At 38.7% G+C, this 27,722-nt stretch overlaps 1 protein-coding gene across 2 annotated transcripts in view; it reads left to right on the top strand.

Annotated features, from left to right (window-relative positions):
- Positions 1-27,722, top strand: part of galt (galactose-1-phosphate uridylyltransferase) — a 162,631-nt gene that overhangs the window by 17,423 nt on the left and 117,486 nt on the right. For both annotated transcript variants that reach the window (XM_048175271.1, XM_048175278.1), the window contains exon 7: positions 23,532-23,654. In XM_048175271.1, coding sequence (XP_048031228.1) covers positions 23,532-23,654 — 123 coding nt within the window. The remainder of the gene's footprint in view (positions 1-23,531; positions 23,655-27,722) is intronic.

A 27,722-nucleotide genomic window follows, 5' to 3' on the forward strand; every position in this document is an offset into this window, starting at 1 on the left:
GCCTCTCAGTCTTCGAGTCAAGCGGGCTTGTCTTATGGGCAATGAGGTTTTTTTTTTTTTTTTTTTTTTTTTTTTTTAATAAAGGAGAGGTCACTGGGATGGCAGTGGGGTGGAAAACGTCTCTGCTTTTAACAGTTTGATAGTGTTTAGTGTATGTGTTTTATTGACATCTTCATGTTTCTGCTCAGACTCAGAGCAGCAAGGAACTTCTGTTTCCTCTCGTTTCCCTTTTTCAGGCTGTCTGTCTTACCCTTGTTTCTTCTAAGCACAGGAAGCCTGTCACTGTCATGCCGTGACAGCGCAGCAAGCCAAACTTGCTGGGTTGGCCGCACACTGAGCTCCCTCTCTCGGAATTCATCAAGTGTTGATGTGCGGCTGTGTGTTCCACTAGGGGGCAATAGAGGATTTTGAGATTGTTTGACATAAAGCTGCCACAAACCACTCATTTTTCCCTATAATACTCTCTTTATAATAAACCACACCCAAGGAATGTAGGTTTAATAGCCATACCATAGATTTATAGTTTACCACCTTTCATTTTTTTTCTCAGCCTCATCAAATCTGATCTCTTGTGCTGATACTGCATAGTGATCTAACGTGTTAGGTTGTGATTGATATAGTTTAGTTGGCTGGAGAAAGTAAACTTAATCAGAAGTTGCAAGAAAGGTCTTTCTTTCTTTCTTTCTTTCTTTCTTTCTTTCTTTCTTTCTTTCTTTCTTTCTTTCTTTCTTTCTTTCTTTCTTTCTTTCTTTCTTTCTTTCTTTCTTTCTTTCTTTCTTTCTTTCTTTCTTTCTTTCTTTCTTTCTTTCTTTCTTTCTTTCTTTCTTTCTTTCTTTCTTTCTTTCTTTCTTTCTTTCTTTCCCCCAACTGACACCATAGGATGAGCCCATCAAGTTTCCAATTTATGTTATCATTGACAGAAACTGGATGAAAACATTTTTGTTAATTGCAATAAAAATTACATTTGATAACTTAAAGTAAACTAAAATATATTTTCATCATTTCAACTAAATTAAATACAAATTGCCATGAATTGATTTTAATTGTAGTTTTTGATACATGCATGGTATATTATAAAATTTAAAACCTTAACAATCCACCTACAATAAACATTATAAATTTCTAAATAGCAAAAGTGTTGTTTAGTGTTATTTATATACTATTATATTTGTACTATTTTTGAATTAGAAATATATATATATATATATATATATATATATATATAAAAACAAAACAAACAAACAAAAAAAAACATAAAAGCTGTGTAGCTTTAATTTATTTTATTTCAGTTTTAGTTTTATTAATTTTGCTACTTCAACTTAAATATAAATGAGAAATGTTACCCTGGAAACTAAATGAAATAAAATAAGTTACGGTTTTAAAAGTTTAATTTTTTCATCTTATATTTCTGTTTTATTTCAGTCAGATTTTTAATAGTGTCACATTTATGTTCAGTTCAGTTCAGTCTTGTCTGTATTAGTTCTCATTAGTCACTATGGTTTCTAATTAGTTAAGTCTTGACAGCTGTTCCTGTTTAGTGTCCTCATTTACTGTGTATTTATACTTCCTCTTCTGTTCTGTCGTTTGTCGGGTATTGTTTGTGTTTAAACACTGTTACGACGTATCACCTGCTTGTTGAATTAAACCTTGTTTATTATTATGAATCTGCATTAATCTGCCTTCTTCATCTGTGACACATAGAATTAGTTAACAGTAATAACAGTGGAGAGAACACATTAACTTTGACAGCCCTAACACTATAATGAAGCTAAAATTAGCTAAAATAACTGAAACTAGAAAACACTGAAAATAATTATTTTTAATTCTTTTAATTATTTTATATATATAATATATAAACTACATTAATAATCTAAAAGTCAAAATTGTAGTTGTCTCTGCATATTAATCTGGGACAGGGCATAATATATTTATATATTTTTTACTAAATGTTAATAGACCCTTTAACATCAGCACATTAGACTAGTTTCCTTGGCAACAGCTCATCCATACATCATACTGTCAGTATGACAACACATCCACCCTGCGTCCCAGTATGTGCTGGACGTGACATCAATCACTGACCTCTGACATAAATCAACCTCCCAGGACACACGGGCTCAGCCCTGCGAACGCAGCCCAGATAGCATCAGCCGCAAGCTGCACTTAAGTTTCTCATATGATTTTATCAATGGATGCAGCTAAATATGAGTAAATAAATCCCCCCTCCCTGTACAACACGTGTGTGGCCCTCCTTGGAGAGACTGAAGCTCTGTGTGGCTTAGGTCTATGTTAGCCGGCAGGAGTTGAGCTTTACCCAGCATGCCCTGGGAGAGATGGATAAGCCTCATGTATCCGGCTGCCCACCTTCTCCAGAATGAGAGTATTTGCGGAGAGGGAGCGAGCGAGTGCTTGCGATATAGCAGGCTGACTGTGTTGATCTGTGTCTTTTTCTCTCTGTCTGTCCCACGCTTTCTCATATCATCCGTAACCACCCACCCCTGAGCAAACACAAAACATCAGCTCAGAAAACAGAGACTCATCTTTCTCTTGAAGCGATTATCGTGGTGCAGTTTTGTGAAATTTAAAACATTTAATCTCAGGGTCTTTTCACACTTTTTGCCTCATTTCAGGACTTGTATGAATTTCGGCTAATATGTGAATGGTTAAATGAACTTGGACCCTTTAAAGCAAACTAAACTGAGACTCTTGTGATATATATTATAAATAGCAATAATAATATGAATAATTATTAATAATATATTATTTAGTATATAAAAAAATGTGCTAGTGGGCAGATGAGGGCCTGTTCTATTTAGTTTCAGGAGTCCTTTTAATTGCAAAGTGCATTAATTGTTATTTTTATCTGAGTGCAATATAATTATCATCATCATTATAATTGTTAAATAATATTCAAGTGGGCCTGGTTCCACGAAAAAAAAAAAAAAATCTGCTACAGCTAAATGGGCCTTAAAAAAAAAAAAAGGGATCTAAGGTCAAGGACAGTTTAAATGAACTCTGATCACTTTTTGGTCCACTTAAAAGTGTTCTGTTTGATTTGTGATAACACTTTTAACCTTGTAAAGCAAATTTGACCTTTTAGCTTTTAGCTTTTGTGTGACTTTCTTTTAGCTTTTGTGTGACTCCGGCATTAGTCATATATCACTCACATATCACCACTCCAGACCCCTTTAAACCAATTCCATCTTGGAAGTTTAGCTTACATTTAGTCACTTTTAGTTCACATATAACGTGAACACAAACCAGGTTCAGTTTATTTTTTGCATTTCCATAATTCCAAATATTTTTGTCATCACCATCATATTAAAGTACTGCTGATTTATAGATAAGTAGATAGAATTATAATTAAAAATGCAGTATATGCTTGACTAAGGCTGCATTTATTTGTATCATTACAGTTCAAAATAGTTTTATAATGTTTCCTGGGGTGCACTCATAACGATAGTATGCTTTTTACATCAAAAAATGTTTTAACACTCTGTTTTAAGGGGCGTGTCTGCTGTGAGACTTCAGCGTAAACGCCCACTGCTGTGATTGGCTAACATCTTTGCATATGAAATAGTAGTACTCTTTCGAAAACTTTTAGCATTTTTTTACTATTACAGCTTTCAAGGTTAACTGATCATGACAAGTGTTGATTGTATCATTATATTTAGATTTATGACATTATATTTAGATTGCGGCATGAAAGGTAGCAGTGATGAACATTGTAACCAATCACAGACATGTTGTCGAGCCCATGAAAGCAGTGATCTCATCATTGCAACTCTATTTCTACACACTAATGTATGCTTTCATCAAAACTAACAGTGCAAACGCAATGTAACTAAGAGAGTTGTATGTTGAATGGGAGTTTTGGCATGTGTCCAGAACTCCGTAAACTTGCACTGTTTTATTGACAGCTCCAGCGTGTGCTGTTTGATTGACAGCTCAAGCGATTGTAAAGGGAGCATTCTTTGATTGCTTTCTATATATAATTTAATCACCGTTTAAATAACAGATTACAACCCGAATTCCGGAAAAGTTGGGACATTTGTTAAAATTTGAATAAAATGAAAACTAAAAGACTTTCAAATCACATAAGCCAATATTTTATTCACAATAGAACATAGATAACATAGCAAATGTTTAAACTGAGAAATGTTAGCAACTAAAACGAATTCTAGCAACTAATTAAGTTATATGGGCCCAGGAATACTCTCAGAAACCACTGTCGGTAAACACAATCTGCCGTGCCATCTGCAGATGCCAACTAAAGCTCTATCATGCAAAAATATGTGAACATGGTCCAGAAGCGCAGTCGTGTCCTGTGGGCCAAGGCTTATTTAAAATGGACTGTTTCAAATTGGAAAAGTGTTCTATGGTCAGACGAGTCCAAATTTGGCATTCTTGTTGAAAATCACGGATGCACTGTCCTCCAGGCTAAAGAGGAGGGAGACCTTCCAGCGTGTTATCAGCTTTCAGTTCAAAAGACAGCATCTCTGATGGTATGGGGGTGCATAAGTGCATATGGTATGGGCAGCTTGCATGTTTTGGAAGGCACTATGACTGCTGAAAGGTATATAAAGGTTTCCAGACAACGTCCATTTCAGGCAAGGCCTTGTGTATTTCAGCAGGACAATGCAAAACTACATACTGCAGCTATTACAATAGCATGTCTTTGTCATAGAAGAGTCCGGGTGCTGAATTGGCCTGCCTGCAGTCCAGATCTTTCACCTATAGAGAACATTTGGCGCATCATTAAATGAAAAATACGTCAAAGATGACCATGAACTCTTCAGCAGCTGGAAACCTGTATCAGGCAAGAATGGGACCAAATTCCAACACCAAAACTCCAGAAACTCATAACCTCAGTCTTCAAACTATTTTAAAAAGAAGAGGAGATGCTACACCATGGTAAACATGTCCCCGTCCCAACTATTTTGAGACCTGTAACAGGCATCAAATTTGAAATGAGCTCATTTTTTGTGCATAAAATTGTAAAATTTCTATGTTTAAACATTTATGTTATCTATGTTCTGTTGTGAATAAAATATTGGCTCATATGATTTAAAAGTCTTTTAGTTTTCATTTTGTTCAAATTTAAAAAAAATGTCCCAACTTTTCCGGAATTCGTGTTGTACTTTCATCCTATTAAGAGAATCAACGTGAAGTTGACCATTTAGTCACTGGTTTGATTCACTGACACATAGACAAAGGACATCTGACTGTACATGAATCATATGTCAGATCAAGCATTTGAATTAACACAGTTACTTACATGTTGTTGCATTACTGTTGAGTCCATATCGTAAAAGTCTGTTTGCAAAGCCTGCTCCGAAATGCGATTGATCTACCATAGAATCCAAAGTGAAATGTACCAAATACAAATAAAGCTCAACTGAGACATTGACATTGTTGAAAATAAATAACCATATTCCTAGCATTAGGATCCTTTGAAAGGTAATGCTATTTTTAGTCCTGTATCACTCTTCTCTCCTTGTCATCTCACTAACACACCAGTGGGCAAGGCTAATGTTGCAATGATGAAGTAGCCATTGATTTCTTCTGTGGAGGTGGCGCTTCACCTATCTATGACATAGATGGGCATATTTCAAGACAAGTCGTTCGCTGGGCCTGGAGTTCGGAAAAGCTTTTATTGGACTAACAAGGGTGTTTTCAGTTCTAAACTTATAGGATATTCTTATAGTACGATGACCTCTTATATATCAAAAGCTCAGGGAAAAGTTGATTTCTCAATTCATGACCCCTTTAAAATATAAATTATTCCTGTGATCAAAGCTGAATTTTCAGCATCATTACTCCAGTCTTCAGTGTCACATGATCTTTCAGAAATCATTTTAATATGCTGATTTGATTCTCAAGAAACATTTCTGATTATTATTAGTTGAAAATCATTGTGCATGAAAAATATTAATATAAAGTCTGAAGAACAGCATTTGTTTGAAATATACATTTTTTTGTAACATAATAAATGTCTTTAACTGTCATCCTTTCTATATTAAAAAAAATCTTACCAAGCCCAAACATAAGATTTAACATTTTACACTTAAAAATAAATTATAGTTCACTTTTGAGGTAAAAACCATGTGCATGTGAATAGAAATGGATGCCTTTTCACTTTTACAAGAGGACTGACACCCTTTCAGTGACTTCTTTCACTTACCTACTGATTAAACCAGAGGTGATGGACACTCTTTCACTCAAGTTTTATCCTGCTTGTGTTGCTAGTTGGTTGAAATAGTTACTGACTGAGGTTAAAATGAAATCAGATTGAGTAAATGATGCTGTCAACGGATGTGCCTGAAGCCAAATACCTTATTCGGAAAGGTATGGATAATGGCTTCAAAACGAATAACAAAATATGCTAAATAATAGAAAAAAATATTTGGCAGACAGTCACTTCTCATGGTTTCTGGATAACAGGTTCCTCTGTAAAGAGTAATATCAGCTACAATACTTAAACACACTTTCTACTACTTGATATGTCTATTTAAATGTTTTAAACCTTGTACTACATGATATTTCTCTGTCTCATTCTCTCTCTGTGACCGAAAGCATTTAGGCTTTGTATTCTTTATAATTTTGATCATAATTGCATTTGCATAAAAGTTGTTTTAGCAATTTTTTTAGCAAAACAAATGTTCTCTTTTATTTAACATTTAGTATTATTGTTTTAATTTGATGATGTTTAAATATTTATTTCCTGTGATCGAGAAAGGTCCCTGAGCCAGGACTCAAACTCGGGTCACCCAAAGCACAACCGAATTACGTCATGAAGCATTGTCTACAAGGCTATTGGCTCTGACAATTGGAAGATATTTAAAGAAATACTATAATTATAATAAAAATAAGTATTTCATGTCTTATGCAAGGCATAATTGTTAGATGATAACTACGAATGGAATAGATACATTTATAACCTTCTTCTCAAGTAATTTTACAAATGTCCATTTAAAGCCCCTCCCACTTCCGGCTTTATGCAAATACAGATACAAATAATTCTGAGATTGTTACAGATAGATACAGATGCAAATATTGGCTCCGCTGTACACCCCTACTTACAACATGATTCATCACAGTCATATATCTCTCATTGTAGTATCAACCGTGTCTCAGATGTTTCTCCTAAAATGACACAAAATGTCCAACAGAATCATTTAGCAAATTTTTAATATTACTAATACACATTTTCCCCAAATTTGATAGCTGGTTGCTAACCAATAAATAAAGAATCTGAACTGTGAAAAGAATGATAGATCTTCTCTTTTTATGATTCTACTCCATTTCCTAAGCCAACTCCGGTGACGGCATTTCTGGTTTATTCCTGCATAAACACACATTGTGTATAATGTCGTCTTATCTATGAATTTACATACACAGCTAGACCGATAGCAGAGAAATGGCAAGGAGAGAGATTGCTGGTCAGTAGTGAGGTGTGATTGACGTTCTCTTGGAACTCTGGCTGATGCATTTCGAAACGGCAAGTCAATCTGCCGCTCTTCGTGGTCTCCGACACGAGCAGGAAATAAATAGCATAAGCGTACGTCAGGAAACGTCAATCATCTGAGCCATTTGTTAAGAATAGACATATACAAACTCTGGAGAACTGTAGCATTCCAAAATATCGCCTGCGGGTCAGGCCTGAAAGTCATAGCGCCACGCTTCTTTTTAATATCTCTGATGTTGTCGTTGCTAGCATATTTACTGACTGTGAGACGTGTTTCTGTACGTTTTTTTTTGCTTTGCTGTGATGGACCGCTGTCTGGCGTTTTATTTCGCAGAGGTTCATAAATGTGGCCTCTAGGGCTCCGGGATGGATGCGTGAAGACTGCGCGATTAGTTCCCCCTCCTCCAACGCTCCATCCATCCCTCGTTACCGACCCCTCCTTTATCACTCCTGACATTCAAATCAGCAGCCTGAATACCGAGGAGCTGCACGTGGCGCCACACACACCGCTGACCAAACGGACTTTGCTTGCTTAAAGCCATGCCAGATTTGCCCGATATTACCTCTAAAACAGTGAGGAGTGAGGGAGAGGGAGAGAGAGAGAGAGAGATGGGCTTTTTGATTTCACATGCAGCAAAAGATTTTATTTCATTTTAGATATTTAATTGGAATTCTTTGGAAAATGGACTCGATTAAATGAGTGTTTTTCTCTTTCGTCATCTACTGGGACTTAATGTTTAATGCATAAGCACACCGGCCTCATTTTCAATAGCACTTTTCAAGTGCTTACCTGTGTGAACTTTTCTAGCCTCAAAGGTTACGTGGAGCTCAGAGGGAATAGCACTGTCATTAAGTATGCATAACTAAAGGCCTTCATGTAAACGACGTGAAAGCAATTATAAAAATGATGATACAGAGAGGGCTTTAAGTAGTCATCACCTCGGGTGGGAGAGCCTGTTGACTTGCTGTACTCAAACACCCCACTTAATATACGTTCTGCAACCACAAAAATGACCAGAAGGCTTTATCTTCAGTGGGTCTTGTTTATGAAACATGAGAAGAAAGAAATTCTCTGTAAATAATTTGTAAAGCACAAAATGTGACAATTTATGTTAGAATTTTATGGACGATTGGCAATTTGAGGCAATGGATACGTTTTTTTTATGTTTAAAACTGCAGAGTGTGACCTCATATTACGACTGTTGCAGCATCCATAGAAATTTTGCATGCTCAAAGTCTAGTGTGACTGCTGCATTATTCATATCACTCATATCACCACTCCAGATCCCTTTAAACCAAACCGAATTGGAAAGTGGTCTGAGTATGGCTTACGTTTAGTCACTCAAGTTCACTTTTAGGTTCACTTATATGCGATGTGAACACAAACCAGCTTCACTTTATTTGCATAATTCCAAATATGTTTGTCATTAACATAAAGTACAGATGCATGCAAGATCGACAGTTAAGTGGATTATAATTAAATATACATATACATGCTATACCATTCAAATGTTTAGTGTCAGTAAGAGTTTTTTTTTTTTTTTGTGACTATTAGTGATGTGACAAAGGTGAGCACAACTGATCTTTATGCAAATGAGCAGAATTTCTACCAATCATACAATTCCTAATGCTAAACTAGTAAACTGTTTTTTTTTGTTGTTGTTTTTTTTTTTGTTTTTTTTTCTCAGCACAATCTTATTGTTATTGCTGTCCAGTGTTATTGTTAACTAAAACTAGTAAAAGCAGTTTCATTCTTTGAAATAGAACAAATAATATATAAATATTGGATGGAAAAACTTAGAAATGTTGCATTGGCAACTAACTGAATTATATGGAAGCTTGTTTCTGCCACAGAATAAAAAAATATATAAAAGGTAATTGTGACTTTTTATCTCACAATTCTGACTGTTTTCCTCAGAATTGCGAGATATACAATTCTGAGAAATAAAGTTGCAATTATAAAGTCAGAATTGCTACAAACTCACAATTGCAAGAAAAAAAGTCAAAATTGCGAGTTTATTATTTACTTGCAATTCTGATTTTAGAACTCGCTATTGCCAGTTTGTATCTTGCAGTTCTGAGAAAAAACAGTCAAATTTGTGAGATAAAAAGTCACAATTACCGTTTTATTATTTATTCAGTGGTGGAAACAAGCTTCCATATAAATAAAATAATTTGAAGTAGTACAATTAATAAAACTAAAACTGACAAAAAAAAAAAAAAAATAAAAATAAAGCTAAAAATTACAAAAGCACATAGCAAAATAACAAAATTAATATGAAAAACTGAATTTAAAAAAAGCTTTTTTTCAAAATATGATTTTAAAATATAAATAAGTATATTTATATTTTAAATATGTATAAATAATGCAGAGCCCCTAAGGGGACATGGTGGTGGAAAAAAAATATGAGATCGGAGGAAGAATAAAAAGTCAATGCAATTGTTTTCTCTCATTTCCTTCTTTGCGAGTGAATGCTAAGTTTCTTGGAGGAACACAAACATTTCCAAGAGAACGCAAAAGCGCTGACATTTAATTGTTCCTCCCACCTCATTTTTTTCTTCTTCACCATGTCCCTTTAGGGGCTCCGTAAAATAATACTAAATAACACTGTTGCTATCCAAGTTTTCATGTTTAATGCAGGTCGATTGTTAAGGTTTTTGCAAAAACTTGCAGTTTTGAGGAATAAATATTTGTAAAAAAAGAAATGCTATTCAAATTCCAAATGTATAAAGATTTTTTTTTTTAATAATAAATGAGTTTGTGTTTATTTAATAAAAGAGAGTTCTTGCAAAATGTGTTTACATACAATTTTTATGGACTTTTAAGACTTTTTAGAGACTTTATTAACCCTTAAATGCATGAATTTTTCATCAATCATTATTACATATTCGGGTCTTTAACGACCCGGATCTATATCTAACGGCTGGATCGCTAACTGCTGTAATAGTATAAAACTCTCATGATATTTTAATAACAATTACAAAATAATAAAATAAATGATATTCATTAAATTTGAGCAGATGCTTTTTACCATCATCACTGTCATCGTCAGAGCTAATTTCCCCAGTACATTCAGCATCTGGCTCATATTTGCTATCTCAACTATATTGTCCACATATTCAACGTCTTCAAAAACTGACAGCTTCTTCACCAGATCCACCATCATGAGACAGTGACACTAATGTTTGATTGCGTTCAGTACTTGCTCTGCAGTAAACTGCTGAGCCATTTCAAGTTTTGCCGATGATACTTGTTATTCTTTTGTTTTATGTCTGCAGTGATTATGAGTGAAACATCACGTCATCATTATATATCAGACTGTGTATCAGCCACCTTGAGGATAAAGGTGAATTACACTTATTGAGTTAGCAAAGAATCAACTATGGTTGCAAAAACAACAACAACAACAACAACAAACAAACAAACAAACAAACAAACAAAAACCACTTACACCATTACATACCTCGGGTCGCTAGCATCCCTATTCACTAAAAAGAAGACTCATATTCATAAGACTCATTTGGAATTATGTTTATGATACACTAAAAAGTTCTGTCTCACAGGAGCCGTTAATTCAAGAATCTGTATACACTCTATGTGTGTTTTGCACTGTAGATTTGATAGTGGTGGTGCTGATGGAACTGCAGGGAACATTGTCAGAGTATTCAAATGACATGATCTACATAAGCATAGTTTTGCGAACAGTTTTCCCAGATATTTGTTCTGCTCAATGTTTCTTGAATGTGGCTTGATGTTACACAGTTTTGCACTAAGGAAATCTTAATTGCCTAATTATTTGTGAACAGCAGGTGTGTTTCTGCTCCATAGTTTCCCACAATGTCAGGGAACACGACTTGGAAAAACATCTTTGAAAACCATCCAACAGTGATTCATATTCTGTAAACACTGAATCCAGTCTTCTTTAACCCTCCTCTATTCATCTGCTTTTAATGCATACACTGGCCACTTCTGAGCTCCCCTGTAGAAATCACCCTAAATATGATGAGGTGATTGGAGATGTGACCCATGAGTAACGATTCATTTTCTTTTCAAAATCCATAATTTTCAGAAATCCAAGCAAGCTCAGACATTTTGGCCCACCGTCTCGAAAAGCAGAATAAACATGGACAAACAAAGTACTGCTCGGTTCCAGATGTTTGTTGGAAATGTGTCTCATTGCCGAGGCCTTTAAAAAGAACAACCTTGATTTTCCTAAAGTGTTATTTAATTTTTACTGCATTATAAAAGTGAACTGCAGGGGGGAGAACACATCATCCAAGTCTCTAAATGAAGCAGTGATGTTGGGTAGGTGATCTAATGAGTCATTTTCATTCTTTCTTCCAATGATTTCAACACTCTTGGCTGCAAGTGTGTCTGGTCATTATTTGGTTTCACTGATATTTAAATGAAATTAAGTATTGACCCTATTTCAGTGGCGTAGGCAGAATTTTATTTTTGGCCATTCCTGGACAAAAGTGAGCGGGCACTTTTATGTAGGGTCCTTCACTTTACGATTTATTCCTTTTATAGCCAAAAGCAAACTTATGGACTCAGTATTCAGAAAATTTCAGTATTTTTTTCCCCCATTATTTTTATTGAAAATAAACCACAGTAGAACACACATTCTTTACAGTAAAACTACCACGTCTTCATCTCAAACATGTTTGTAACTCTGCATATTGTCAACATAACCAAAATATATTTTTGTTATGGCCTCATTTATCAATCTAACGTGGAAATGAGTGCAGATCCGAGTGCAGAAATCATCTTACGACAGGCTTCACATGTGATTCATGAAAAATTCGTACGCCGCCAATCCCATCGTACAAATGATTGTATGTTGATAAATGTGACGGGTGAAAACAATTGTCATTTGAATTTCATGCCTGTAAACGTTCTCGGTTTAGAAGCCTCACCCATAGATTTTACGACATGGAGAAACGTAACCCGGCCAAGAAGAGGAAGTAATCTCATGAAAGAGAAATTGATCTTACTCCAAAAGCGTTAAGCTCGTAATTGCAAGCAATTACATTCATTTATGTGTATATTAAATACTGGAACATTTACAAACACTATAGCCTAGGCTATTTTCTCCTCACTCCACAACAAATCCTTTCAATTTAGCAGTGTTCAGAACAGAACAAGAATGAAAAATGAGTAGCTATAAATTATATATTTAACTATAAAATAAAACATAAATCACAGATGCACATCTATCCTAATTTAATTTAATATGACATTCTAATCTTTTAAACAGTTAATGAGTCTTTTAAATCGACTAATGAGCTTCTGTTGTCAGTCAGGAAAATAATCACAAAAAAAAAAAAAAAAAAAAAGCACTCATTACAACTCTATACCAGATTTTCTTCACTGCACGCAAGTTCACGCTAACTCAAAAACTTGCGTACATGAGCTGGGACCTGACGTGAGATTTGATCGTAGCCACCGCTCACATCCATATTTATAAAAGCCAAGTTTTGCATGGAAACGTCCGTACACCTAATATTCTGTTGTACGTTCATTTCATAAATGAGGCCCAATCTCTCACGTTTGTTCAATTACGATTAGAAAACTCAAATACGAATATTTATCAATTGTGAATTAAGTCATTCAACATTGACAAACAGCAGGACCTAGAATAGATACAACCCATCAACATACAAAATAACACAAAACAGATTTAATTTTCAAAACAAAATGGTTCACCTGTTACAGAATGTTACGGACAGAAGGGGACGGAGCCACAGGTAAAACGTGAGTGAAGTTTATTGAACAACCAGATGCGTGTCAGGTGTGTCTGATTAATACTCTGGTGAGGGAGTGTGCTGTGATTGGGTGACTATGGAGCCTGGCGTGTCTGTGACACAGAATGAGCCAGAGACTCCTTGGAATTGAAAAGTGTTTCCATTACCTGTGGGATGATGGACAGGTTCTCTTCCACATCAATGCAAATTTAAGTATTTTTTATAGAATTTTGCTTAAACATCACTGCTGTTTTTCAAATAATATCAAATTTTTTGGCCAAATTGTGCAGCCTTATAAAACAAGCACAGCAAACATGGTGTAACAAAGTTAAAGGTTCAGGGAAGGAGGAGGCGGGAACCGGCAAACGTTCAATGTAAAACTTTAATTATAAAATACAAACCCGATTCCAAAAACGTTGGGACACTGTACAAATTGTGAATTAAAACAGAATGCAATGATGTGGAAGTTTCAAATTTCAATATTTATTCAGAATACAACATAGATGACATATCAAATGTTTAAACTGAGAAAATGTATCATTTTAAGGGAAAAATAAGTTGATTTTAAATTTCATGGCATCAACACATCTCAAAAAAGTTGGGACAAGGCCATGTTTACCACTGTGTGGCATCCCCTCTTCTTTTTATAACAGTCTGCAAATGTCTGGGGACTGAGGAGACAAGTTGCTCAAGTTTAGGAATAGGAATGTTGTCCCATTCTTGTCTAATACAGGCTTCTTGTTGCTCAACTGTCTTAGGTCTTCTTTGTTGCATCTTCCTCTTTATGATGCACCAAATGTTTTCTATGGGTGAAAGATCTGGACTGCAGGCTGGCCATTTCAGTACCCGGATCCTCCTTCTATGCAGCCATGATGTTGTAATTGATGCAGTATGTGGTCTGGCATTGTCATGTTGGAAAATGCAAGGTCTTCCCTGAAAGAGACAACGTCTGGATGGGAGCATATGTTGTTCTAGAACTTGGATATACCTTTCAGCATTGATGGTGCCTTTCCAGATGTGTCAGCTGCCCATGCCACACGCACTCATGCAACCCCATACCATCAGAGATGCAGGCTTCTGAACTGAGCACTGATAACAACTTGGGTTGTCCTTGTCCTCTTTAGGGACATGGTGTCCCAGTTTTCCAAAAAGAATTTCAAATTTTGATTTGTCTGACCACAGAACAGTTTTCCACTTTGCCACAGTCCATTTTAAATGAGCCTTGGCCCAGAGAAAATGCCTGCACTTCTGGATCATGTTTAGATATTGCTTCTTTTTTTGACCTATAGAGTTTTAGCCGGCAACGGTGAATGGTGCGGTGGATTGTGTTCACCGACAATGTTTTCTGGAAGTATTCCTGAGCCCATGTTGTGATTTCCATTACAGTAGCATTCCTGTATGTGATGCAGTGCCGTCTAAGAGCCCGAAGATCACGGGCACTAACCCTTTCCGGACTTGACCTTTACGCACAGAGATTGTTCCAGAATCTCTGAATCTTTGGATGATATTATGCACTGTAGATGATGATAACTTTAAACTCTTTGCAATTTTTCTCTGAGAAACTCCTTTCTGATATTGCTCCACTATTTTTCGCCGCAGCATTGGGGGAATTGGTGATCCTCTGCCCATCTTGACTTCTGAGAGACACTGCCACTCTGAGAGGCCATCATGTTGCCAATTGACATAATAAGTTGCAAATTGGTCCTCCAGCTGTTCCTTACATGTACATTTAACTTTTCCGGCCTCTTATTACTACCTGTCCCAACTTTTTTGGAATGTGTAGCTCTCATGAAATCCAAAATGAGCCAATATTTGGCATGACATTTCAAAATGTCTCACTTTCAACATTTGATATGTTATCTATATTCTATTGTGAATAAAATATAAGTTTATGAGATTTGTAAATTATTGCATTCCTTTTTTGATTCACAATTTGTACAGTGTCCCAACTTTTTTGGAATCGGGTTTGTAAACAAAAACCAAATGAAAGTAAAGTGGCAGCACCTCACGGAAGACTGCCACATAAAAACATAATAAAACAAAACATAAATAGTCCAGGCCTGGTCCTCTCTCGTCCTTCACTTTCGTCACTCCTCCTTTTATCCATCAGAAACTCCACCATGAGACTCAAGGCCGGTGTGGCGAGCAGCTGATGCTCATTAGCAATTGTGCCACCGGCCTCGCTCTGTTCCCATGGCTCTCAGCCTCGCCCTGCTTGCGACATACCCCCATCACCCCTCGCAGGCCAGCTTGTCATGGCAATCGCAGCACCTTGGGGGAAAGGACAGACGAGGTGAGAGAAAAGGAGAGGGAAGGAGAAAAAAATACTTGGCCTGGTTCACAAAACGCACTGCCATCCGGTCCTCCACCAGCTGGGTGAACTCCTTCATGATGCCTGGAGGTGGTGCTGGATGGTGCTCTAGCTCCTCTGATACCTCGTGGACGGCAACGATTCCTCAATGTTCGGGCAGCCGCCAGTGAGTCCCCCCATTCCCTGCTCCTCCCCATCATGGCAGATGGTAGCAGGCTCCGGCCTCAGCCAAATGGCGGCGACTTATGGACCTGTATGGACCTGTCCGCTCCCTCTCGGAGGGCAGCCGCCCCTCTACATCCCAGGCGGACGGCAGCGAGTTAGTCCATCCTCCCTGCAAATCACTTCATCCTGCCTCCTTGAGTGTCCATGGTGGTAGGCTCTGATCAGTTGGATGCCACTGCATATGTGCCACAATGGCGAGGGTTCTTTGACAGCGCGTTCCTCCTTCCTCCTGGGTTTCGGCACCGGTGTAATAAAGTTAAAGGTTCAGGGAAGGAGGCAGGAACCGCCACATGTTTAACATAAAACTTTAAATATAAAATAAACAAATAGCAAAACGAAAGTAAAGCGGCAGCCTCTCACAGACAACTATGGCATAAAACATAACAAAACACAACATAAATAGTCCAGGCCTGGTACTCTCTCATCCTTCACTGTTGTCACTCCTTTTTTTTATCCTCCTGAGCTCCTCTGTTAGACTTGAGACATTTGTTCCCACGGCTCTCTGCCCTGACCTGCTGTTTTATTTATTTATTTATTTTTATTTTTTTAAATCGCAATCACAATTTTTTTTATCCCAAAAATCTAAATTCGATTTTTTCCCCCTTTAAATCTTGCAGCTTTGGTGACTGGGTTTGAATTTCTAACTTTGTTAAATAAAAACACATCCATCAAAGAAAAGTTTTTAGAAATGTGTCAGTAGTTATACACCAGTTTTAATAGTGTTACAGAAGAACTGGGATGAATGTATTCAGTCATCCGTGTCTTTTGATGTGAGTCTTCAGTCAAAATCTAACCCGAGAGTTCAAAGCAGTCTCACGTGTGCATTTAGAGTCATAGAGCTTGACTCTAAGACCTCAATCAATGGTTCGCGAGAAAACTGAGGTCAAAGAATCTCTCAGAGGTACATATTAGATTCTGCAGGAAGTGCGTGCTTTAAAAAAGAATGTGGAAATACTTCTATTTGCAATCAGTAACCCAGGACAACTCTGTTCCCGGTTCTCACAGAGACCCTAATTTATCATTTAGCAAGAGAGCTCATTTTCACAGTTGCTTTTTTAAATTATTTTTGGCAGCAGGCAAACAGAAATTTGTCTCTTGATTATAACAACTGCTCCCTCGTGGATTATGATGGATTATGGAAACGTACACAAGAATTAGAATTAGCTTCTCATTGATTGACTGTGAGCTTTAAACTTCTCCAGTCATGTCACATTAGCCAGCGATGTCTGTGAACGCAGGGAATATCTTAAAATGCTCAAATTCATTCTGGCATTTGTAGACCACATATCATTACAGACTCATTTTCATGTAGCTCCATGACTCATTGTGAAAGAAGAAAAAAAAAAAAAAAAAAACAAAAACACATTCTTTCCGACTGTTTCATCCTGTTTTGTTTACGATGTTGTCATCTCTGAGATATCCTTGACAACAGTTGGTGAGTTTGCAATGATGACTTGCTCATAGTGTTTTGAATGTTAATAGACATATCTATTGGAAAACTTTACCCACTGCTGTTGAAAATTGACTTTTTATTAGACCTCTAAATCTGAAGTGAATGCAGTTGGAAGCATTTCTAAAAGTTTAAGTATGACCAGAACAATCAAATATAATGCAACTTTTTATTGGGTACTAACTTTGGTCTCAGATGAGAGATCACATAACACTGGGCTTGGCAGGTGTATTGGCAGCTAAAGGAGATGATGTCGTTGGTTTCGGCTTGTTGGTTTCTAGTGGAAGTTTGGATTAAACATGCAAAGGCAGTAAGAGACTGTGACCTTGACATTTCACAAGCTGTGTCTTTTCTCTTTCAGTCTCTTTTAGAAGATAATTGCCATATGGCTGCAAAGACTGAGGAAATTAAATTTGGCATGGTTACTGCCAAAGAACTGTGTACTTAGTATACTTTTGTATCCTGGTTAAATTTCATCTCAAGTGCTTCATAGAAAATTATAGAAAATGCTCTACTGTTTCTTTTAATACTGAATGTACTGATATTGAATAAATTCATAGTCTACTACAAACTAAAAGTACATTTATGCAAGTATTGAAACCACATCATCTAGACTTTTAGACTAGACTTCTTCTATACTGTCACATGTATAGGTTAGCTAATTAGCATCTAGTGTTACAGTAAGTTACTAGTTGTTCATGGTTGACCACCGAGCTGGCCAGAATGATGTAGTTTGATGGTTTTAAATGGGTTTTGTGGATTTTTCAGCTTGTAGACTGGTGCACATGGGTACCTGTATGGACCTGTTTGAGTCCTGCACACTAGTACTTCATGATACTCTACCTGACCTGTAGAGGGCAAAATGAAGATGTTTCGTCTTTATACTATTTCAAACAGAATGACTTGTTCAATGTCAGGTGAGTCAATGACAGATGTGTCCAGGGCTGTGTCCAATATCGGGTCACCGTGATTTTGCCAAGTAAGACATGTTCCAAGATCACCATATTTTGTTGATCCTGGAACAACATTCCTGTCCAAAAACATAGTCATATCCCTAACACTAAACCTGACCCTACCCATAACTTATCCCTAAAATCAGAGGGAAATTATGGGTGAATAGCACTGATGTAGAAGCACCTAACCCCAATTATAAGGCTAAACTTGACATAAACTCTAAACTTGTCCCTCAAATCTGATTGGTTGATTGGAATGTTGTTCCAGGATCCAAAAAGATTTTGATCCAGGAACATGCTGTACTTGATGAAATCATGTTCACCTCAAAATCACGCCAATTTGCTTCTTGCGCCGAATGAATTCCCACGTCTGACCAGAAGATGGCGTCCGCAGCTGAATCATTCATCCATCCATTTTCCAAACTGCTGGTCCAATGTGGGTACAGCATAATTTATACAGGTATAAATTCCTATTGAATTAATTATTAAATTGTTCAATTAAGGTTTATACATAGTTTCCATGACAGAGTTCAAAATAAATCTTTTCATTACTACTGGAGCTACCAGTTTGCTAAGTTTCAAGTAATTATTAAACAGCAATCACAAACTATGCAAAAGCGGCAGCCCTTCCGGCGCACTCGGTGTCCGAATTTATTAACTCGTTTTCATTCACTCCTTGCAGCTATTTTAGTTGACTAATGTAGGGAATAGTGAATCAGGGTATGGGGGTGCGATTTCGGACACAGCTCTAGACAAAGAAAAGGATGACTCTTCTAACAATCTGCTTTAAAAATGATTCCATATTATTAAAAAAAAAAAAAATTCCAGAACAGTTAAAGGCACAATATGTAAGATTTTTGGATTAAAATGTCCAAAAACCACTAGAACAATGTTATATATTTTGTTGACTTGTGTACTTACATTATCCGATGTTTCCAAGAATGTTTAAATCCAGAGAAATAAACAGGAACTATGCAGACTAAACAGGCAACTCTGTGTGTTGCCTATCAATGATGACATACCTGCGTTACCCTCGGTTTCCAGTTTTATTTTGTAGAAACCATGGAAACGCCCAATCGGTCCAACGGCGGTTTCCCACAGGACGGGGAAGGTTTCTTGCGCGTTCGGTCTTTTCAGTGTGGCAAAGTAGTTTAATTCCAAGTAAACTTTTATCTGACTCCATTTTATTATGACCTCGAATTTGGTTTAGAATGTCTACTGATTATTGGTCATTTGTATAATAATTTAGCCATACATTTGATTATTCTATTTAACATATTCTAGAATGAGCAAAGTGGGTACGGCCTCTAGAATATTAGTCATCGCCTCTGTCTAATGACGAAGACTGACAAGATTGTGCGTATGAGATCGTATGCCCGGCCGGTGCGAGACTCAAAGCGTTATAGGAATCCAAATTCTATTTAACTCTTTACTCTTATTGTACTCGTTCATTCGGATTCCTATAACGCGTTGAGTCTATGAGGCTGTACCCACTTTGCTCATTCTAGAATACATTTATTTAGTCCCCATAGATCTGAACACACCGAATTAAGGTAAGATTACTTTTAACTAGGGGCCGTGACCATTACCATAAAATCAGGCTGACCAATTTATCTTCCTCTAGTGGTAACTTTACATAATCACACAGTGGTTTACCCACAGACACTTAGTTAGAATAATCTCACCATAACCAGAGGTTGAGGCCCACCCTGTTTAGATTGATCTAGCAACACTCTGTTGCTCTAAAAGGAAAAAAAAAAACATTATTAGCCTACATAGTCTAAGTATACTTAACTAATGCCAATGTGCTAGTCGGAGCTCTAAAATATCAGCTGGTGTGCCCCACTGCTCCACCTAAACTGTACTTTAGTCCGTTACTAACCTGAGCGTAGATTTGTGGGGTTTTGGACTTAACGTAATCTACTAGAGCCAATAATTTCAGAGTAAGTCAGAATAAAGTCAAATGTATCAATTTATTAGTCAGGTAAATGTATCATGCCAATTACATAATCATCTCAAAGATGATCAATACAAACATCAAATGCTCAGAAACAGAGTAAAAGATGAATACCTGACATTAGAAAAATGCACATTGTGTCTGAAGGACACTCAGCAATGTGGGCTCATCTGCACAGGATCGAGCCCTGAGCCTCCTGCAACATCTCTTTAAATATTCAGACCAAGACAGAAACTTCTTTCAAATGGAAACATGACTTCACAATTGGAATTTGCATTAATCAGGGCGCCAGACTGAGTAGTTTACGCCTTTTAGGGACAGAAGTGCATTTGCATGAAAGACCTGGTGAAGGTGGTCACACCCACTACAGGGGACAAAATAACTCTAAAATCTTTAAACCTTTATTACCTTCTGGTTTACTTCTGTGGGAATGAGACCTTTGTACCAGTCGCACTGAGACATTTCAAATGATACCAAACATGTATAATGTTGTATGATGACTGTTCACATTAAACCATATAGATTTTGGGTGAATTTCAGGTCATCTTTGCATGTAGAGAGAAGAGGGGGTGAAGGAAGGGAGATGTAGATTAAGGCATTGCTGAGGTGTGATCGACTCTAGTCGCCCTTTCTCAGTCCAGACAGTCCAGCATTAGTCTTACACACCAAAGACGCTTTAATATATTACATGTTTTATTAGACAAGGGAACAACTGTTTGGTTAAATTTATAGACAGAAAACTAATTATTGTTATATAGCTCAACACGTTTAGTCTTGTTGTTTGAATCTCTCTCTTTTTTTTTTCTCCGTGACTGCATTTTTTTACCATGCTTTAGAGGAAAACACTATTTTGTCAAGTAGCTAACATAGTATAATCAGATGCAGCTTTATTTTTAGTAACAGTAATACAGCACTTTCTCCTTAATACAATATGTTTTAAAATTAATTGCATGGCATTTATCAACACAACTCATCCAGCATGTAATATGATGTTCTAAAATCGATCTAGTTTACTGCAGTGCGCAACAAGTCTCTCGTAGCAGCCACCGAGCGAACGCTTAGAGTAACGTTATAACATAATTTTCAACACTACATTAATAGTACATTAATGAGGAAAAAAATGAACTTAAATGATTTTAGCAAATGGCTGCAATATAACAAAGGGCCCTATTTTAACGATCTAAACGCAAAGTGTAAAGCGCACGGAGCAGGTGCACTCAGGGCGTGTCCAAATCCACTTTTGCTATTTTAACGACGGAAAAACGGTCCGAAATGGGTTGTCCCTATTCTCTTAATGAGTAATGGGCGTAACGTTCAATAAACCAATCAGAGAGTCATCTCCCATTCCCTTTAAGAGCGAGATGCGCTCGCGCCATGGCGGATTGCTATTTACATGGCGTACACGTGATGAGTCAGTTAATATATATGTGTGTGTATTGGCACGATTGTTCAATTAATTAGCCAATTTCGTTCATCATTATAAGTAGTAATAGGCTGAATTGAAAATAGGTAGCCTAATTCTAATACACGCAATGACTATTCATCATTATATTTTTATATTTATGTAGCCTACACAATAATATTCTTTTACACTGTAATCCTTTTGTTTTTAATATTTGGCATGTTTGTGTGATGCGCATCCCTGTGTGTAATAAGCAAAGTCAACGCGCACTGTGGACGCGCCCAGAAGCGCAGTTTCTACCAACACGCTCTAACAACAAAATATTGCGCCATTGACTTTAGACTTTGGACCAGGTTTGAGTTGATCTATGGCGCAGTCTATTTTCAGCTCCTTAAAATAGCAATGCACCGGCAATGCGCCTGAACACACCTCTTTTTTTAGACCAGCACGCCCATGGGCGCACTAACTGGCGCAAATGCATTTACTAATTTAAGGACGTGGCGCTGAACGGGAAAACGCGAACGGCGCCGGACGCAAACTAGCAAACACACTTGCGTTGCGCCTTGCGTCGCATTGCGCCGGGTGTATTATAGGGCCCAAAGAGTGAAAAATGAAAGGGGGTCTGAATACTTTCCGTACCCACTGTAAATTATGAGAAAACAAAAGTGTTTTTTGACCTTGCATGCATGTACACCTGTTGTAGGAAACTCCCAAAACAATATTAGGAACCTTTAAAAAGGCATAATAGGGGCACTTTAACTTTTAGTAATTTATCTTGAAATCAAAATATCATTGATCAAAATCATTTACTTTCTTAGTATACTTTACTTGTGTTTGGTGAAATATCTGAACTAGATTCAAAAATCGTTACCAGTGCAATACATCAAGATGATCTCATTTATCTCCTTTACCATATCCTCCTCAAAAGGCAAAGTGTTTCAAGAGGTTATTTCTCTGCAGTCTACAAATTTAAACTTAAAATGTTATAAGAGAACCTTCACAAACTCCACTGCTTCCATAGCCTTCCATAGTTGTGGGTTAACTGTTTTAGCATGCACAGATACACGCATCTAGACAGACATATGTGGATGATCTTTAAGGCTAAAGATGGGAAAAAATGTTATCACCAAGTACCAACTCCACTAGTTGCAAAGTATAATTTGATCTGTTTCTGTGCACTCTGTGCTTCACTGGTAAATACAGGCTTGCTTTGCACTTCTAGTAATTTTTTCAGCTGGAAGGAGATTTTTATTGATTACAGGGGACCGAATTTTTTTTAAACACTAATTTTTATGTACTATGAATTGCAAACAATTCAGTGGTAAATTCACAGTACCCTTGAGAGAGTCTTCCGAGGCATGTGTGGCACTGCATTAAATTGCTAAAATTGAGTGCCCAAAAACTCTAAATCACTATGCAGAAAATCACATTTGTCTCGGTAGTGAATAATGACCAAGTTTTCTTTCCTCAGGAAGATACGTGAATGGAAAGCTCTTGTGGGAGCTCTAGTGGTGAGGAAATGTATCAGAAAAACAGAATCTCTCTTACCACCCTTTTTTGTTTGAAGATGTATTGGATGTGTTGTCAGAAGTCTCTCTGGGCAGAAGTCTCTCCAGGATGTCTTTGGCGGCTGGAAAGATGAATGTTTTAAAGTGACTTTTCCAATTGCCTTCCCTAAATCATCTCTACAAGGCTAAAGATGGGAGAAATGTTATCACCAAGTACCAACTCCACTAGTTGCGAAGTTTAATTGGATCGGTTTCCATGCACTCTGTGCTTCGCTGGCCACATGCTTCGCTATCAATTCGTATATGTTAAATACATGCCTGCAGTTCTAGTTATTTTTATAGTTGGAAACAGAGTTTTATTTTATTACAGGGGGCGAAATGTTTTTTTTGTTTTTGTTTTTTTTTTGTCCCTGACAGCTATTCTGAAGGTTTTATCTGTGGCAACAGAGTCTGATTAGCGAGACTTCCCACACAGGTTCATGTCTTCGTTCTATTCCTGTTCCTCTCTCAAGGTTTGGGCCAGCAATTTTCTTCCCAATGAGCCGACGCTGGCAGAGCGCTGTCAGAGAGACTTCCTGCAGAAGCACGGAGAGCCGATGCTGGTGCAGTACGCTCGAATGGAGGCACAAGCACAGGTAATACACCCACATAAGACACAGTTCATAGCAATCAGCAGTCTGTCAGCATAAAAAAACTCCCTCGATAAAGGCTCTCACAACCACCATATGAGAGTGCTTTTGACAACCCTGCTGAGGAAAAAAATCAACAAAAAACAGCACAAACCTGTCTAATGTGGTTTGCCATTCTTGGTTGAACACCAAGCTGGTCAGAATGGTTTGGTTTGATGGTTTTAAAGGGGCTTTGGTGATTTTTCAGCTGGTAGGCTTGGAGAATTGCACATGGGTGCCCATATGGACCTGTTTGAGTCATGCACATATTAGTTTGTGATACTCCATCTGACCTGTAGAGGTCAACATGAAAATATGTCAACACTCTAAAAAGAAATTCAGGGGACCTGTTACCACAACTTGTTAAATGCGTAAATAAATGCATGGGTGCAAGACAAAAATACTATTATTAAATTGCTTCTGACAGCTCACTGTGGCATCTGCAGGACACTATTAGCATATTAGCCAGGGTTTAAAGCACCAAATGCTAGTAAAAATCGCAGTTGAAATGGTGTTATTCGCCAGTTGCTCTGTAAATTTTTATGAATTTTGACAATGCATGGTTGTGGGAATATGATATGGCTTAATGTGATCGTCAAATCGCTGTTGTAATTACATAAATATTGCTGTGCTGCATGTTTCAAGAGCATTTGTTCATTTTCAGTTTTGATTCACAGCCAGTGCTATTTTTCAAGTGCTGTGTGTTTTATTAATTAGAATTATTAATTTAATTATTAATATAATTTTTTTTTTTTTTTTAAGTAAAGGGAAGGACCTTAATGCTGTTATGTTTGACATTTAAAATACTTTAGTATTTATTATACTTTACCCTATAATACACCCGGCGCAATGCGACGCAAGGCGCAGCGCAAGTGTGTTTGCTAGTTTGCGTCCGGCGCCGTTCGCGTTTTCCCATTCAGCACCACGTCCTTAAATTAGTAAATGCATTTGCGCCAGTTAGTGCGCCCATGGGCGTGCTGGTCTAAAAAAGAGGTGTGTTCAGGCGCATTGCCGGCGCATTGCTATTTTAAGGAGCTGAAAATAGACTGCGCCATAGACCAACTCAAACCTAGTCTAAAGTCAATGGCGCAATATTTTTTTGTTAGAGCGCGTTGGTAGAAACTGCGCCTCTGGGCGCGTCCACAGTGCGCGTTGACTTTGCTTATTACACACAGGGATGCGCATCACACAAACATGCCAAATATTAAAAACAAAAGGATTACAGTGTAAAAGAATATTATTGTGTAGGCTACATAAATATAAAAATGTAATGATGAATAGTCATTGCGTGTATTAGAATTAGGCTACCTATTTTCAATTCAGCCTATTACTACTTATAATGATGAACGAAATTGGCTAATTAATTGAACAATCGTGCCAATACACACACATATATATTAACTGACTTTGCGCACGAGCAGATCGGTTTCTTCGCTTGAAAAGCGTTCAGCTTTTCCGCCAACAAATTCCGACATGTAAATAGCAATCCGCCATGGCGCGAGCGCATCTCGCTCTTAAAGGGAATGGGAGATGACACTCTGATTGGTTTATTGAACGTTATGCCCATTACTCATTAAGAGAATAGGGACAACCCATTTCAAAAATGCGCCCCGGCGCATGGACCGTTTTTCCGTTGTTAAAATAGCAAAAGTGGTTCCCATTCAGTCGGTCACGTTCGACGTACGTCGGACAGACCGACGAATAGGAATCTCGCTAGAGAGGCCAATCTACTTCGAGTGTAACTAAAATGAGCCAATGCACATTGGCATTCAATCATATGCATCAGCTGCTCGCCTCGCAGCGCGGGTATATAATGAGCAGCAGGTGCGTTGCATCTTCAGCTTTTCGCTTCGGAGCCGAACGGTGTTTGTTCCTGTTCTCTGCAAGCGAGTGTCTGCTAGAAGACGAGTCAAGCTTTTTGGTTGAACTTCTCTTTTTTTCCGAGTGCAGGCGAACAGCACAGCAGCGGGGTTGAAGTCCTCTCTTTTTCTGTTTTTGTTTCGTTTGCCGTTTTTGAGCAAATAGCTGTTTTGACAGCGTCGGAAGGCTGTTCTCACGGCCGGTACGGTGCGCTTTTGAGCGCTGAAAAGCCGTTTTTACGGCTGGTAAGAGTGAGCGCCTTCAAAGAGAGAGAGAGAGAGCACACGACAGGCTGCACACAATCCCTGTCTGTGTTGCGGCGGCCGCTCCCCTGCGTGCTTCAGCACTTTTAAAAGAGTAAAGTCCTTGAAAGAGCTTACACAAGTAGATTCGCGTCTTTTTAAAGATGACATCATACTTGTGTTTCTGGATGCGGTCGTTCCTGTCCTCACTGACGGCCACGATCACTGTTTCACATGTCTGGGCGCGTGTTGAAATGATGTTCGTGGGTGTTTCATGTTTTCATATGAGAACATGATCACGTCGACACGCCGGTCGTGACTCTTCTTTCTCCGGGAAGCTTGAGTCCCCTCTGTTGTTGGCCAGCTGCCGCTTGTGTGTAAAAGCACAGCCGCGGGTCTGCCCGACACTCTGGGAAGACCGTGGAGATCAGCGAGAGCAAACCTCTTGCTCCTCTGCGTGTCATGTGCCGTCGAGCTGCCGGGCTGCAGCGCGGGTTGTCACGGCAACCCAGCGCTCGCTCGGCGCTCTAGATGCGCGGTTCCCTTGCATAATCTCCATTGTAGCGCCCTCTCTGGTGCACCAGAAGAGGTCTACTTTGCTGATATGGCTTGGGTGACATGAGGTTGAGGGGTTCCTTCGGGGAACCAACCCCCTAGGGCCCCTCCCTCTCTAGTGCATTGCAAGCTGTGCAGTTTCTGGATTGGATTGCTAGTCCTTCTCATAGGGGAACCTAGCATTTCATTCAGAGCTCCAGCTGAGGGACAGACGTCGATTGCAGCATCGGAGAGAGTGCTGTTATGCTCTGGAAATGAGGGTGACGCTGCCCACTGTAATGGTGTGTGCTTATGCTGACTCAGATTCGGAGTTTACAGCCATGCTTTCCTGGGTCTTCCAGATGTGCATGGAAAACTTGGCAGTATGGGGGTATGTTGGTGCCATAAATATGGAATGCCAAAAGTGCCAAAATCTGCATAAGTTTTTCCTCTCTCACTACCCTCTTGGTTGGGGTGGCTGTACACAGACCACACCCACCCTGCATGTGAGGCCAAGGCACTCTTTTTGCATGAGGGTAGTTCTGTGCTGGGGTTGAGCTGCGCTTGTTGACTAACCGTGATAAAAGTCACGGCGCAGGCCCTCAGCCAGACGATGTCCACCTCAGTGGTCCAGAAGTGCCCCCTGGCTTACCTTGTGAGGTGCGAGAGGTTGTCAAGCTAAATGCTTTCTCAATGCTCCCATCTTACGAGGTGGCCTTTTCGGTGACACTGTCGAGGACTGAGCCCAGCAGTTCTCCTCAGTTAGTAGTGGATCGGGGAGCTTCCCATGACAAACCATTGAGTTCCTCTTGGGCCGCCCCTCGGTCTGCTCGTCGCCAAGGGTGTCGTCCCCTGCAAGAAACTCTGGCCCAGCAGGCTCTGCTGTGTCCATTGCGGGGAGATGACGCCTCCCGTCTCTGCAGCTGTTTAAGTGGTTGGTGAGAATCACCCCTGAGACGGGCGACCCAGAGATGGGTGGGGCTGCTCTTCCACCCCTGGAGGAGGGCCGGGTGGTAAATCCTTTTATTGGGTTTGTTTCTGTTCCGCCACTGACCCAAGAGGCAGCGGTACCCAAAATTAAAAGAGCAGTTCCTCCATTTCCAGGTCTGAAGAGGGTTTGGAGAGCAGTGGGAGGAGAAAAACCTCACCACTCTCATCCCCCTCTTCTGTCGCCAGCGGACAGCAGCGAGCAGCGGGCAGCCAAAGCCTCGACTGCTCCCTCTGTCCATCCGTGGAACCAGGTAAGTGTTGCCTAGCACACTGTGACGCCGCTTCGGGCCGCCTCACAAAGAGAGCCCCCCCGAGCCGCGTCCCTGTGTTCCACCTCGCTGCCCCGCTGCGGGTACGGCAGTGGTCCCTTTGGTCCCGCTTGTACAGTCTCTGCGAGCCTGGTTAGCGC

Source organism: Megalobrama amblycephala, linkage group LG2, assembly GCF_018812025.1.
Source record: "Megalobrama amblycephala isolate DHTTF-2021 linkage group LG2, ASM1881202v1, whole genome shotgun sequence".
NCBI classification, from domain to species: Eukaryota; Metazoa; Chordata; class Actinopteri; order Cypriniformes; family Xenocyprididae; genus Megalobrama; species Megalobrama amblycephala.